Source organism: Bombus vosnesenskii, unplaced genomic scaffold (genome assembly GCF_011952255.1).
Source record: "Bombus vosnesenskii isolate JDL3184/JDL3185 unplaced genomic scaffold, Bvos_JDL3184-5_v1.1 scf7180000013263, whole genome shotgun sequence".
Taxonomy (NCBI): Eukaryota; Metazoa; Arthropoda; class Insecta; order Hymenoptera; family Apidae; genus Bombus; species Bombus vosnesenskii.
Window position 1 is genome coordinate 8,360,686 of NW_022882923.1, and position 13,263 is coordinate 8,373,948.

Below are 13,263 nucleotides of genomic sequence, written 5' to 3' on the forward strand. Positions count from 1 at the left end.
AGCTAGATTACCTAGAACCTAGATTATACTAAAGCTATATTACACAGTGGGTAAACGGTCGTAGGTATAAGTTACGGGTTACGTGGACTACGCAGAATCCGATTGTCGCAGTGCTACTACGTTATAAGGCATCCCGCACGCGTGGCCCGCGTCAAAATTATAGGAAATCTAGATTGGCCTATATCTGATCGGTTGACGAGGTTGGTTTATGGAGAAATTGGGCTACGGCGGAATCTAAACTATTAGCTCGAACGCGATACGGAACGCCTAATATCCACGAGGTAGACGTAGACAGGAGCGATCTACACGGTGGATCCTCGTCTACGGCGAATCTAGGTTACGACGAGCTTAACTCATGGTAAGCCTGGCCCGCGGCGAACGAAGTTTCGTTCGGATGCTAAATTAGTGCTCGCTTGGCACGAAAATACGATTCACCACGCAACGCAATTCGTGTTCCGCTCGAATCAATTTCCCAGTAAATATCTCTCCGAACTTAAACGGGCCGCGGTTTTCTTCCCGGCGATAAAAACGACTAGCAACGCAGAGTGGCAAACGTATTCGTCGATACGAGAGAGTTTCTTTCTTGGTTCCAGAGATTGACTCACCGAATCAGAATGCGATTGAAATCCATGTAAAGTCAGCCTCCCGCAAAAGGATCAAATCGATAGGGGATCGAGCGAGTCGCCTGGTCGCGTCGCGTCGTTGTCGACCAGCTGCCTAGGTACACGGTAGCGGCAGAACTCGGAATCGAATCACCCGGTAGAATCGACCAAACGCGAGCGTTTCTCCTCTTCCGAGGAGAAGGGTCGACTCATTCCTCGAGAATGTGATTTAAGTCTGCATAAAAGACGACGGCCGCGCAGAATTACAAGAGGCATGCAGTTCCGCTCGCGTCGATATACGCTCCGCGCCGGGGAACTTTCCTCTCTCGTCACCGCGCGCGCGGAATACCGAACGATCGCTTATCGCGTTCTCGCTCTCGGCAGAAGACCGGACCCCGTCCTTTTTCGCCAGTCTCAAAGGGAGAACTTTTTCCTTGAAAATAAAGCGATTCCCTTCAGGCTCCAGGCTTCCACCCGCCCACTTTTCCACCCCTATTTAACTTTTCTCCGGGCCACCGGTTCCACGAAAATTTATTCTTCGTCCGACTCCACCGACCGCAAAGAATAAAAAATTACGTTTATTTCCTCGATATTGTTATCGTTATTGTTTCAATCCGTCCTCCATAATATTTCACTTATCGTTACGCGCAATTAAAAGTTGCTCTTACCCATAGCGCGGATTGTTCGTTGCACTTGCGACGTGTTCGATCTTCGCCAGCCCTTTTCCAACCTCGGAACAAACACTTGCAAAGCGGACGTCGATCGACAGGTCGCAAAGAGATCATTTTCCGTCGTTTTGTGGAATGGAACGCGAATAGCCTACGTTTTTCTTCGACTACATTTTCGTGGAAAACGTTTCGTAATTGCGACCGCGACAACAAAGTTTCACAAAAAAGAAAAAGGACATTTCGCGCAGATGTATTCCCGATCCGAGAGACGATTCGTTCAATATAGACGCTTAACGAGCAAGTTTTTCTGTCCAGCGACGAGGAAACGTGTTCGGTATGCCGTGAAAAATTCATAGCTCATTTCCAGGCGATAGGAAAAAAAAACGTGCTTGATATTTTAACGACTCGAGTTGAGACAATCGAGAGATGCCGATACCGATTAGAGTACGTGGCTAGAACGTTGCGAGCAGAGGATAGAAAGGCGAGAGACAGGCCGAGACTCTACAGTGTGGGACGTGCACCACGCCCGATCCGGAATATTTCATTCCGCTTTTTTCTTCGTAATCGCGTCATATTACCACGATCGCGCTCCATAATAATTGCCGAGTTGAAAATTATACCGACGTAAGCCGAGATTTTCGTAAGTTGGATCGAGACGCGTATTTCAGATTTTAATCCTGATGCGTTTCTCGATTCTCTTTAGAAGCGATCGAACTCCTCTATCGTTAACAAATTTACAAGTACGAACGAAAGAATCGTCGTTGACGCGATGTGCGATAAACTTTCTCTTCAGACGTTAAAAATCTTGTTGCCAGTTAAAGAGAATAAAATTCTGCTGATAAAGAAACGAGGACTGTAGCAGAGTTAAAAGCATCATCCCATCGATTTAATAATTAATTAAAGTATAATTTTGTTTATTTTTACGTTCTCGAACCTTTCAACGATTCGAAAATTATATCGTCGACGCGTTTCAGAAGCGTCACTTTTCCGGGAACTAATTCGCTGCTGGAGCGATTTTAACGTTCGAGGAATTACCAGGGTAATAAATCCGTCGTATTTTTCGATCCGCGTTACCATCGCCGATTTACCAGAAAAATCAAGATGGAGGGGCGGGGCAAGGAAAGAAGCTATGTTAAGAGATATAAATCTTATTCACAGCCAGAGCTAGACGACCGATGTACACGACAGTGGTACACACGAGGATCAAAGCCACTTTAACGATCTCGCCAACCAATCGATATAATTATCTTCTACCGACGCACGTTCAATCGCCATTCCCCCGGAGTACTACTCGTATTTATTTATCGCTAACGACGAATACACGCGTTAATAACTACGATTATCGATTAACTATCTTTAACCGGATTAACTGTCTTTTAAATAGAAACTGCTATAACCGTGGAATTTATCATCAAAAGTTCGTCAAAAGTTCATAAAGACGAATCAATTTTTGTTAGTTTCGTCGTGGTCGGTTTCTTCGCGATAGTAAAATGTAATCTGATTTTAATAGGCAGAGGAATAGGTACGAGAATAAAAGATTTCGAAGTAAAAAGTCTGTTATGTCGGAGAAACGGTAATCGACGGGTTAGCTAGCCTTCTCTGATCGATACGTGCGTTCCATCCCCGTTTCGCGCAACTTTGCTTATTTTTATTAGCTATAGAACGACGAGTTAAATAAAAAGAATTCGTACTCCTATAGGAGAAGTTTGTGGCTTTTTCGATCGAAGTAGAATGACCGGAACTGTGTCTACGCCGGCCAAGACAAATATTCTTCAACGGGCTACGAACGATGCCTTATAATTTAATTAATCTTACGAGAAACGTATTTCCCGATTGTCTAAATGTTTCTACTCGAGTAAACTTTCTCGACCAAGCTCGGTGAAAGGGGTTCTCTAGAATGCAAAACGCGGGGTATCACAAACGTCTCGAGAAGGTGGGAACGAAGAAAACTGAGAACGAGTGGGACGGTGTGCGAAGATTCTTCAAATTCCAGCGAGCGATTTTTTCGTTGTCGACAGAGTACTGGTGAACGAGGTGGCTTGTGTGTGCGCGTCTTTCGTATGCAAGTGTGACCGCCACCTAATACGTGCCACCACGGCACATACTAATTAGCTGGACGAGCGAAACGCGTCGTGAATACGACTCCACGTGGAGAGACAAACATTAGATACGAGTGGCGGCACATCAGGTTAGGTCGAGGCTAAAGCTTCGACTGCGAGCCGCTTCCTGCCACGAAATCCGCTTTGAAATTCTTTCGAAATGTACCCGTGGCTCGCCAAAGTCTTCCAAGCACTCGCCACAGAAACTTTGGAAATTTCGTTAGCGTTTTCAGACACCACTATCGTGATTTTTGCGCGTTTGTGGGAAATATTGAAAATGCGAAATTGCACGCAATACACCTAATGTGAGAAAGATATATAGAGTATCCAAAGCGTAGCGCTTTTTACCATAATTGGTAGGCGAACACACACATTTTTACTTACATGTTATCCTTTTAATTACGTTCTCAAAATTACCAACTCGCGCGAAAATCCGCGATTTAATAGCGTCAAAAGGTAACGTTAAACGATCCTAGGTTTAAAAATCACCGCGACACGACCATGGTGTAACCTGGATCTAGAATATTCCAGGCTAGAATATCATCAGGTATGACGTCATCGAGACCCTTAAAAACGACATCCTTTCCCTTCCAACGGGCTCGACACTGAATCTCCCCGCGAATAAACGACGGCAAGTGCACGCTGAGAACGTGGTATGTGCAATAAAAGATTCGAGTCGGCTGGAAGTCACGTACGAGTACCAAACCGGTCCTATGCAGTCTGCGACTAATCAGCCGGTCTTGTGCCACCCGAGACTTTCCTTCGATACCGGTTATCGTAAAATTGTCACATCCATCGCACGTAGAGGCGGATAAAAGGCGGACGAAAATAGTACGAATTTGATCGGGTTAACCTTAACTCTAAGGAGTCGACCGTGTCGTCCGATGAGCAGGCTAAGTGGCGCCTTTTACATCTCTTCGGTGAAACTCGTCTTCTTTCTAATCCTGCACAGTTGGGTACACCGCGAGTTTAGAATCTGACTCGAAGCAGAACTCGAATGGAAAATTCGTAGAGGAGTTGAGTTGGCGAGGGACGCGAAGACGATCCGAAGGCACAGTGTTCGTAGATGAGAGATATTTGAAAGCTTGAACGGTCGATTACACGCATGACCGAAGGCGAACAGTTTCCTGACAAATCGCGCAACATCATCGCGCCAGCTATTCTCCGCAAAACGGCTCTACTAAGACGTTTACCCCGCTCTCCTGTCCGCCATACTGGTTCCAATAGCCGGGAGATGGGACCGAGGAGACGGCCGGCTGTAACACATTCCCGGACAAGTTGTTCGGGCTGGCGGCTTGAAATCGATCCCCGGATACGTTCTGCGATCGATTCGGACTCCTTCGTGGCTGACTGTTGCACGTTAACGCGGAGCAGTTCGAAGGTAACTGAGAAAGATTGCAGCCGACTCGAAGAGGACTCGAACCGTTGTTTCCTGAACCGAGTCTTCCAGTTCTCATTTGCATCCGCTGCGATTGGACAGTGGCGATTTGAGCGTACCTCGAGGCGGTGCTGCACTGCTCGATCGCGTAACACGGCTCCATTTTGATCCCAAAATCGCTCAGTTTAAAATTCTGCTGGTTCATCTTGAAGTCTGCGTTGCTTTCGAAGCTACGATCCATGTTGAATTTTTCGCAGAGAATCGGGATACGAACAATACATTTACAGAGGAGTCATCTACGTTCTGTTCCTCGCGGATCGATGCATCCTCTGGTCCTTATCGTTGATCGCGATCCAGCCAACAGGATCGACAGTCGACCGATCGCTCGTCTCTTTCGCACGAATTCGTATTTAACATCGTTGTTTGGCTCGTCAGAGTCGATGGATTCGCTAAACCCTTGCTGCGATCGATGTCGTATCGATCGATTCTTTCGATTCGAACGCTTTGCGAAAGCTTCTCGGGACAAGCTATTCACGCGGCCAATGGTATTAGAGAAAATCGTGCAAAATCGTGAGATAAATTCGTATCCGGCGTGCGCAACGCGAGGACAAACAATCTCGCGTAGGACGAGACATCCTCTCCGCGCTTGTCTTTCTCTCGAGAGGGTCTCGACGTTTAATTCAATTTATCGCTGCACGGAGGAACTGCGATCGCTCGAATCGCAGGCGACGCGTTTCTCCGTTCGCTTCTTCTCGCGTTACTCGGTTAAGCTCGCCGCGCGCCCAACGACGATCATTAATCAGCGAGGAAAGTTTGCGAAACCGCGAGTGCCTCTCCCGAGTTCCCTTTAATTTGGATTCTTCGAATCGCTCGAGACTTTCGTCGAATCGCAGTCTCCGCGGCCCTCCACCACGCCGACTATTTTTGAACAATGCGTTTACACTCGCGTTTCTGCGCACTTCGCCGCACGAGACTTTCACGAGCGCGTTAACACACCGCGTATCGCAACCCTGTTCCTCGAGCTTCCCAATGACGACTAATCTCGCTGTTCCCTCGTCGATCCTATCGCGCTACACAATTTTCTTTCCTGTTACTCGCCTCGTATTTATAGTTCTAGCCTTGAATTTTACAGAAGGTGGATGTACTTCTCACTTTGGTTCGATATATTTGCCTCTATTCTTCGAGAACACAATTTCACAAAATGTAAAAGATCGCCAAGCGTCTCACGAACTATGAAAACCATGTTTCCGATAAAATCGTTCCATTATAGAATCTCTTTCTTCTCGACCTGCTCTCTGCCAAGAGATACATCACTTTCGAGAAAAGTTGAAATTTTTACGAATCTCGACGATATTTCACGAAGAATGATTCGAGTTCCGACGTCGATCGAACGAATCACTTTAAATTAGGGATTCAGCCGCGCAACGGTATCTGAGAGCGATTTCGCGGCCGAGACGACGGATCGTCGCCGAGGATCGAAGCGAAAACAATCGCCAGAGGATTAGAAGGCAAGAAGCGACGGGCAGCTGGTCAGCCAGTACAGAGACGACTGGTTTTGTTACTCGGCTCATAAGCTACGCGCCACACGGAGCCTGGGTCCAGCGTTACCCCTCCACGAGAACGTGCTTGTTCCGTGCATGTAGACGCACTCGTGTGCCCTCTCTCGCTCTCCTCTCGGCCCTAGACTCTACTCTCGTCGTCCCGTTTACACGCGTCCGTTGCACCGCTACGCTCGCCGCGCCACGTACAGTTTCTCCAACTTGGCCGAACGTCGATAAAAATTTTACGGTCATGTTCTTTCTTTCTTACGCCGCTTCATAGAGAGAAATAATAGTCACCGGATGAAACTTGGGATCGGACGGATTCAAATTTTCCAAACATCGAGAGATCCAAGCGATCGTGCGTTCTCGCGAATCGCAAGTTGCAAGCTATCGGTACCTATCTACATGGTAACGAGACAAACGAAGTTCTACAAATGCGTTAAAAAAGTCACAAGTTCGTTGATTGTTCTGCCAAGAAGAAGCGGTAGCGGATAGAACGATTTTCTATGTCATAATCCGAAACTAATGGCGTAGATGAAAAGAAACTAAGCGGAAGGACGATCTCCGTCGTGTCTGGTCGCCGATCACCGAAGAATTTTCTATCGAATCCTCGCGTAATCGTTCCATCTATGAATTGTTTTGTAAATCTTCGTCGTTATCGTTTTGCGATACTCAGGATGCTGTTATTCGTTCCTATAAAGCGTCAGGATTTCCTAGAACGATCACGGAAAGAGAGAGTGGGTGGTCGCGAGCTTAGCCTTGTCGCGCACGAGACGAAAGCGTTCCGCTCATTGCCGGTTCTTTTCTTCGCCGACGCGACGGCGGATCAACAGAGACGTTCCAGTGTTCCGAGGAAGAAAAGGGACTCGCTCCAACAGCGAGATTTATTCCGGACCGCACTGGGCATCGTCAAAAACAGAAGTGTATATTGATTCATCGAGGCGGGCGTTGTTTGCTGCAAGCTATCTGCTCCCTCCCGTTCCGCGCGGGCATTAATCGCGATATCTTAATCGCCTGTTTCTTCCCGTTTTTACCAGAGGTCAAGTACCTCGGGCATTCCCAGTCCGACAAAGTCTAGAAAAACCTAACTGGAATTTTTCTAACGTTGTACGACGGAAGAACGTCCAAATTATCAATACGGAGACTAAAGGACGATCCGATCGAACGAACGAACCTGGTCCGATCTTTGACGAATTGGGATTCGCTGGATCGGCGAGACCGAGGCTCGATAGGGAAACTTGGCTGGAATTAGTTCCTAACGCTAAACGAGAAAAATTGTAAACTACGGATATTAAGAAGAAACGACGAGTCGATCAACGAACCGTATATCGAACCATCGAGGAATTAAAATTCCTCGAACGAGTAAAGTCGAGGCGTTCCCGTTGAAACACGGTCGCGCATACTCGCGTTCGCCAGTTCGAAAGTGCTCGCGTGCATCGTTGCATCTCTCGTTGCCGCGTGGCGCGCACAGAGCTACAGAAATAGTTCGTTGACGGAGCGGAGGGACCGCGAGGGACCCTGGATGGGACGAAGTCCGGGGGCAGAGGGGACCGAGAAAGAGAGGAACGAGAGAAAATACGAGCGGGAGTTACGAGTTACGGCGGAAAACGGTGGATTATGTGTGTTTAACCCCCCACTTCCGAAAGGCCCGGAGTTATGTTTGAGCACGAAAAGTAAACTTCGACTTCGTGGCGACGTGAGGCGCTTTGTGAGGATTAGGAAGGAGGCCGCCACCGGTGAATCGGCTCTTTTGTCCCGACTTCCGTGCGTCGGGGAATCGATTCTTCTCGAGACAGAAACTACCGTCTTATTCACGCATTCTTCTACGAAAATGAAACAAAGCTACAAGATTCTTACTCTACCACTGCACTTGCACGATTTAACTGGACCGTTGCGACCGTTAGGTTTTTCCATATCCAGACCAATCTCTGTAATTAAAATTTAATTTTCGCGAATGCGAATACGACTGAATTTATTGGCAACGAAAATGTTAAAAATTTTAAGATCTCTCGTGGTAAAGAAATTGTTATCCGAGTGACGAGTTAGCTCTTCGTCAGTTTCGAGAACAGGGAATCGCTCGAAGGAAAGAGAATCGGGTTCGCGTAACGATAATTGGTTTGATTATTCGAATATTCGACTTGACTTAGAATTTCGATAGAGACTGGAAATTATATAGAAATTCAGTAGTCTTGGGAAAAAAAATGCGAGCCCGCGTTACCACCCCCGCGGCGTCGAGCGGGTCACGGCATCCGGGGGAGGTAAACCCGAGGAAAAACTGGCCAGGCCGACGTGCAACAGGTAGGAAAGCGAATGCACAGGCCAGTGCAAGTCCAAGCAACCTGTCAAATATCGGTGAAACGAAGGAGGCCGTTGGATAGCCAAAAATATCGACGTCGATCAACCTCGCGTAAAAACGTCGAAATCGTCGCTTTATCTTTTTTTTTTCTAAAACCTCGTGGAATATTTTATCATCGAATCGACGTGTTTTCCTATCTTTAAATAGCCAATCAATGAAAGCAACCTTGATAGAAACAGCTGTGTAAACGAGATTCGCAAATTTTTATTCTTTTCACGAATTTGACTGACTAGATCGGTATGACGTCGTATTTCTTTATATTTGTTGTTACTTAGAGGATTGACTAGTTCCTGGATATTGGTAGAATAACGCTAGCAAATAATTCTATATATACGTATAGGTACTTTCGCTCAAAGGTCTCGTCGTTGGGACATTTCCTATTTCTTTTTTTTTTTTTTCCTCTCTCAAACGTTACTTATATTAATATCTTTGAATCGAATCATTAATACGTCAATGGTATGTACTTGCTTGCTCGTATAAGATACCGCCGCGAGTTACGATCATTTATGACCATAACTTTGACCATAATAAACAAGAGCAAAAAAAAAAAAAAGAAAGAAAAGACGAAGCTTCCAACGCAACTTTCTTATCGTTAACTTCTTATTTCGAATCGTAGAATCTTTTCAACATCGCTCGTACCGCGAATCGCAACCCACGATACCGGTATCTATAAATCGAGAAAAAAGCCAAGCGTTTACGTAACGCTAGCGACAGCTAGAAAATCGTCCGCGGGATTTCGCGTGGAAAACGACAGGACGCGAGCGAGGAGGGGAATCGGCATGCGTAATCGAGCAGCCAACGCGCTCCAGAATCGACTGGCGGTTGCTCAACGAAAACTAGTACCTACCCGTGCCACGGTCCGCGAGATGCCTAATCGTACACCTTCACCTAGATATCCGTCGATGTTTGCTCGCGACAACGTACCCTTTCGAATCGCGACACGCTCGTGTTACACCGTACCGCGAGCCACGCCACTGTACGTAACTCGTTCGAACCCTACCAGCTACGGAATTCTTTTTTCCACGAACATCTAGAAAAGAGTCGTAAGAAGAAACTAAACTCGTTAACCGCAATGCTCGTGTGAGACGCGAGCAAAGCTAATAAAGACAATTACGCTTTCGTATCTATAGAAGCACTTTCTCTCGCTTCTTCTTTCTTAACGCTAGTTTCCCAAAAAAAAAAGTATATTATACAGCCGATAGATGATTTCGCCAGAAACGAAATTGCGCGTTTCTGTCCAATCGGCTGCGAAAAAATAAATCGTACGTGCGCGGATTAACTTCTCCGGTGTCGGCTCGCGATCCGAGAAAGAGACACGGACGATCTTCGGACAGATTCGATTCGCTCGGGTGAAATATCGTCCTCGGGACGAAACGAGGAAACGATAAAACGCTGCAGCGTCCGAGACGCCGAGAGAGGCGAACGAGAGGCGGTCGAGGGGAGGGTAGAGAATAAAGACGAAGGTCTCGAGAAACGACACGAGAAAGCTCGCAGGAAGCAGAGGACGAAGAAGGGAGTGTTCGGGACCGATGCTTTTCTACCGGTACTGTACCGGTTTTAAAGGACTCCGGAGGAGTAGAAGAGAAACGAGGGAGGTACACGAACGACGTGTAGTGCACGCGCGTGCAGGTACGATTCGCGTACCTGAGAGGTGCGCGACAAGGACGGGGCCCCGAGAGGTGATCGTGCTACGCGGCTCGGCAAATAGACGATAGAGAAAGAAAGAGCGGATGCGAGGAGGACGGCTGTACTAAGAAGAGAGGTGGACTAGCCACCGAAGAGTAAACTGGCCAGACTGCCTGCCGCCGTCGACAACGTAACGCCGTTCTTCAGGCAGCGACAGCAGCTCGTGGAAGGGGAAATAACCGAGAGCAATCCGAGAAATACAGAGTATCTGGATAAAATAATATTTTGTCACAGTGGCTTCGCAAACGTATCCTTACTTTCTAGTAAGGCGTTTTCTTTAATCAGCTTCTGCGTTTCATTTTTACGGTATTTCTAATTTTTGTAGTCACGATACTCGTATACTTAGCTCGCGGAACGAAACTTCTTAGTGTTTCCTCTATCCAATATCCGGATTGTTTATCGTAAAATACTTTTGTCAGCTATCGTAGGTTTACGCGGTAAGAGTTGAAAACAGCGACGATAAGACCAACGAGTTTTAGCCGAAAGTCGTCTGAAAGAGTCTTGGCAACTGGAAGTTCTAGTACGAAGAGACAACGGCGGATCGGCTAACGGGACGTTCTCCTTTTGTTCGGCCGGCGAAAGAATTAATCAGGGAAGAGTAAATTGGCCCAGACTGCCTGTCGCCTTTGGGAACGTGGTTGTACGTGCCAATAAAACTGGTCGGAAGAACGCGCTACCAAAACGACCACGCTGACGTGCACACCTTTTCTGACCTTATTCGACGAAATTAGAAATCTATCGGCCACGAATGAAAGACGCGATCCGCCTCTGAATAACTCTGGCCGAATCGTGCAAACCGACCGATATACCTTATACCAAACAATGCGTTCGTTGCGTAAAACTTGCTCGTTAACAAGTTACAACCGCGCGTCACGCTATTCTAGTCGCGTCGCGTCGACCCTCGAAACAAACAGGGGCGATAATTATTTTTAATCGACGAATTAAAACAACGACCGATTAAAGGAGAACGATCCATTAAACTGTCCTTCCCAGATCTCCCGCTTATTGTATCAAACGCCAACGACACCTTCCAATGTACGTACAACGAGTTTCGTTATTCCGTGCAAAGTTCAAGATTGCATTTTAAGATACGGAAGTACCGACACCGTTGTATCGACGAGCAGTGCAACGTTCAAAAGGTGTTTGAACAAGGTGCGCCATAAGAACCGCACCGCGCGTCCAGCTTTAATTGTCAGTTCCGATCCTTTGCAGCTGACTTTTCGGTTCGGACGATCCACGCGACCCACGGCGTCGACGATCGGGCGAAAAAATAGCACGCGGTCGATTCAACGATCCCGCTGAATTTGGTTGGGACCAACTACGGCCCTGAAATTTACCGATATCGCGTGACACACCGGAAAAGGAGATTCCCTCGGCAGATAAGCCGGTTCGTACAATTAGAAGGCGTTCCTCTCTAACAGTGTTTCTGTACCGTTAATCCATTCACGATTCAGCGATTGCGAAAGCTTCCTGAATTCTGAGCGACCGAACGATAGGGACACGTCGATCGACGAATCGCGGCTTCAAAGGTCAAGGTCCTATTCACGTCCGGGAAGCTGCGACACGATGAAAAGAACGCGCGAATGTTCCGAAGCAGTGAACGTACACGCGAATGTAACGAAGCTCGCATGCTTCTGTTTAAAAAACGATCCGATTAGCAGACTCGAATGAATTCGGATGGAAAGAAGGATGAACTCGTTTCCTGTGTCACGGATGAACGATATAAATATCGTATCGACGCGCGACTATAAAAGTCGGACTTACGAGTCTCCCGATGCGTAGACGATTTCGTCGTACGATTTCTAGGACGAGATTTACAGATCGTTTCACGAGGAACGGTCAAAGATTAACGATCCGGCTAGGTAAACACATAAAATGGCTGCATATTACGCGGCAGCTGAATAAAGAAACAGCATAAACGCGAATGACAAACATTTCCGCGGGGAACGTGGAAAATATCGGGGCGACAGGCAGCTAGGTAGGCGCGGTGCTAGAAAGTTGAATGAATTAAGCACGCCTGTTTACGATTGTTAGCGACTGACTGCCCACGTGCTTTCCGCTTGCGTCGGCTCTATAGGTTTCCTTTGATCCTCGTCATATCCACGGAATGTACCTTTCTTTCTTCGTCACCTTCGTATTCCAGTCCTTTCCTTCCCCTTTTACTTATCAACACCCTTCCCCCTTTTACCATCGAATCAATCCAACTGACTTTCCTCTGTTCTCCGGTCGAACAAAGCAACTGAGAGAGCCAAATGCTCCGCGACTGCGACTCCATCACTTACCTGAAACAAAACGAAGGAATTTTAATTAGAAACGACATACAGGGAAACGATTACACGTAGAACGATCTAATTGCACGTGGCGACGTTCAAGGTAACCGGAAGTAACGGGCATTTTCCGGATAACGGAAAAGTCGACATCGGGGTATCGAGGGACAGGGAAATCATCGTCGTCGGCTCGATGCCTCCAAGGACGCGAGATTACTGCCATTCGATGAGCTAAGTCGACTCGCGAGTCATGCATTCGCCTGTGCTCACTTTTTCAAGAGAAAAGAAAGAGGAAAACGATTCTAGATTACGTTTTTATTGGCAGGCATTACGACTTTCTCGTAGTTTCATGAGGCGAGAATGTGGGAAATGTGGGGACAATTTGCTGGAAAATAGGAAGAAATTATACGATAAATTTCGTGTCGTAATGATATGGTAAGAATTTGATTGCAAAGATCCGTTCGACTTAAAATTCGTAGTGAAACTACCCGTTCCTACATAAATACGTAGATATAACTCAAGTTACGTTGGATCGTAGTTCGAATAATAGAAACTCGGATACGATTACATATACGATGTAGTATCTGAAGCTGACAGTGAGCATTAACTTGTTCGCATAAACGAAATAGCGGATAAACAAGGTTCTAGCGTAACATCGATATCCCA

General features: G+C 46.8%; 1 protein-coding gene across 16 annotated transcripts in view; it reads right to left on the reverse strand.

Annotated features, from left to right (window-relative positions):
- Positions 1-13,263, reverse strand: part of LOC117234638 (transcription factor 12) — a 106,363-nt gene that overhangs the window by 20,038 nt on the left and 73,062 nt on the right. Inside the window, exon 1 of one of the 16 annotated variants that reach the window (XM_033496112.1) lies at positions 4,563-5,003. The exons of the other annotated variants lie outside the window; for them this stretch is intronic. Within the exon in view, the coding sequence (XP_033352003.1) occupies positions 4,563-4,988 (426 nt within the window). The 5' untranslated portion in view covers positions 4,989-5,003. Of the gene's footprint in view, positions 1-4,562; positions 5,004-13,263 lie in introns of those variants that run through there. 16 annotated transcript variants of the gene reach the window in all.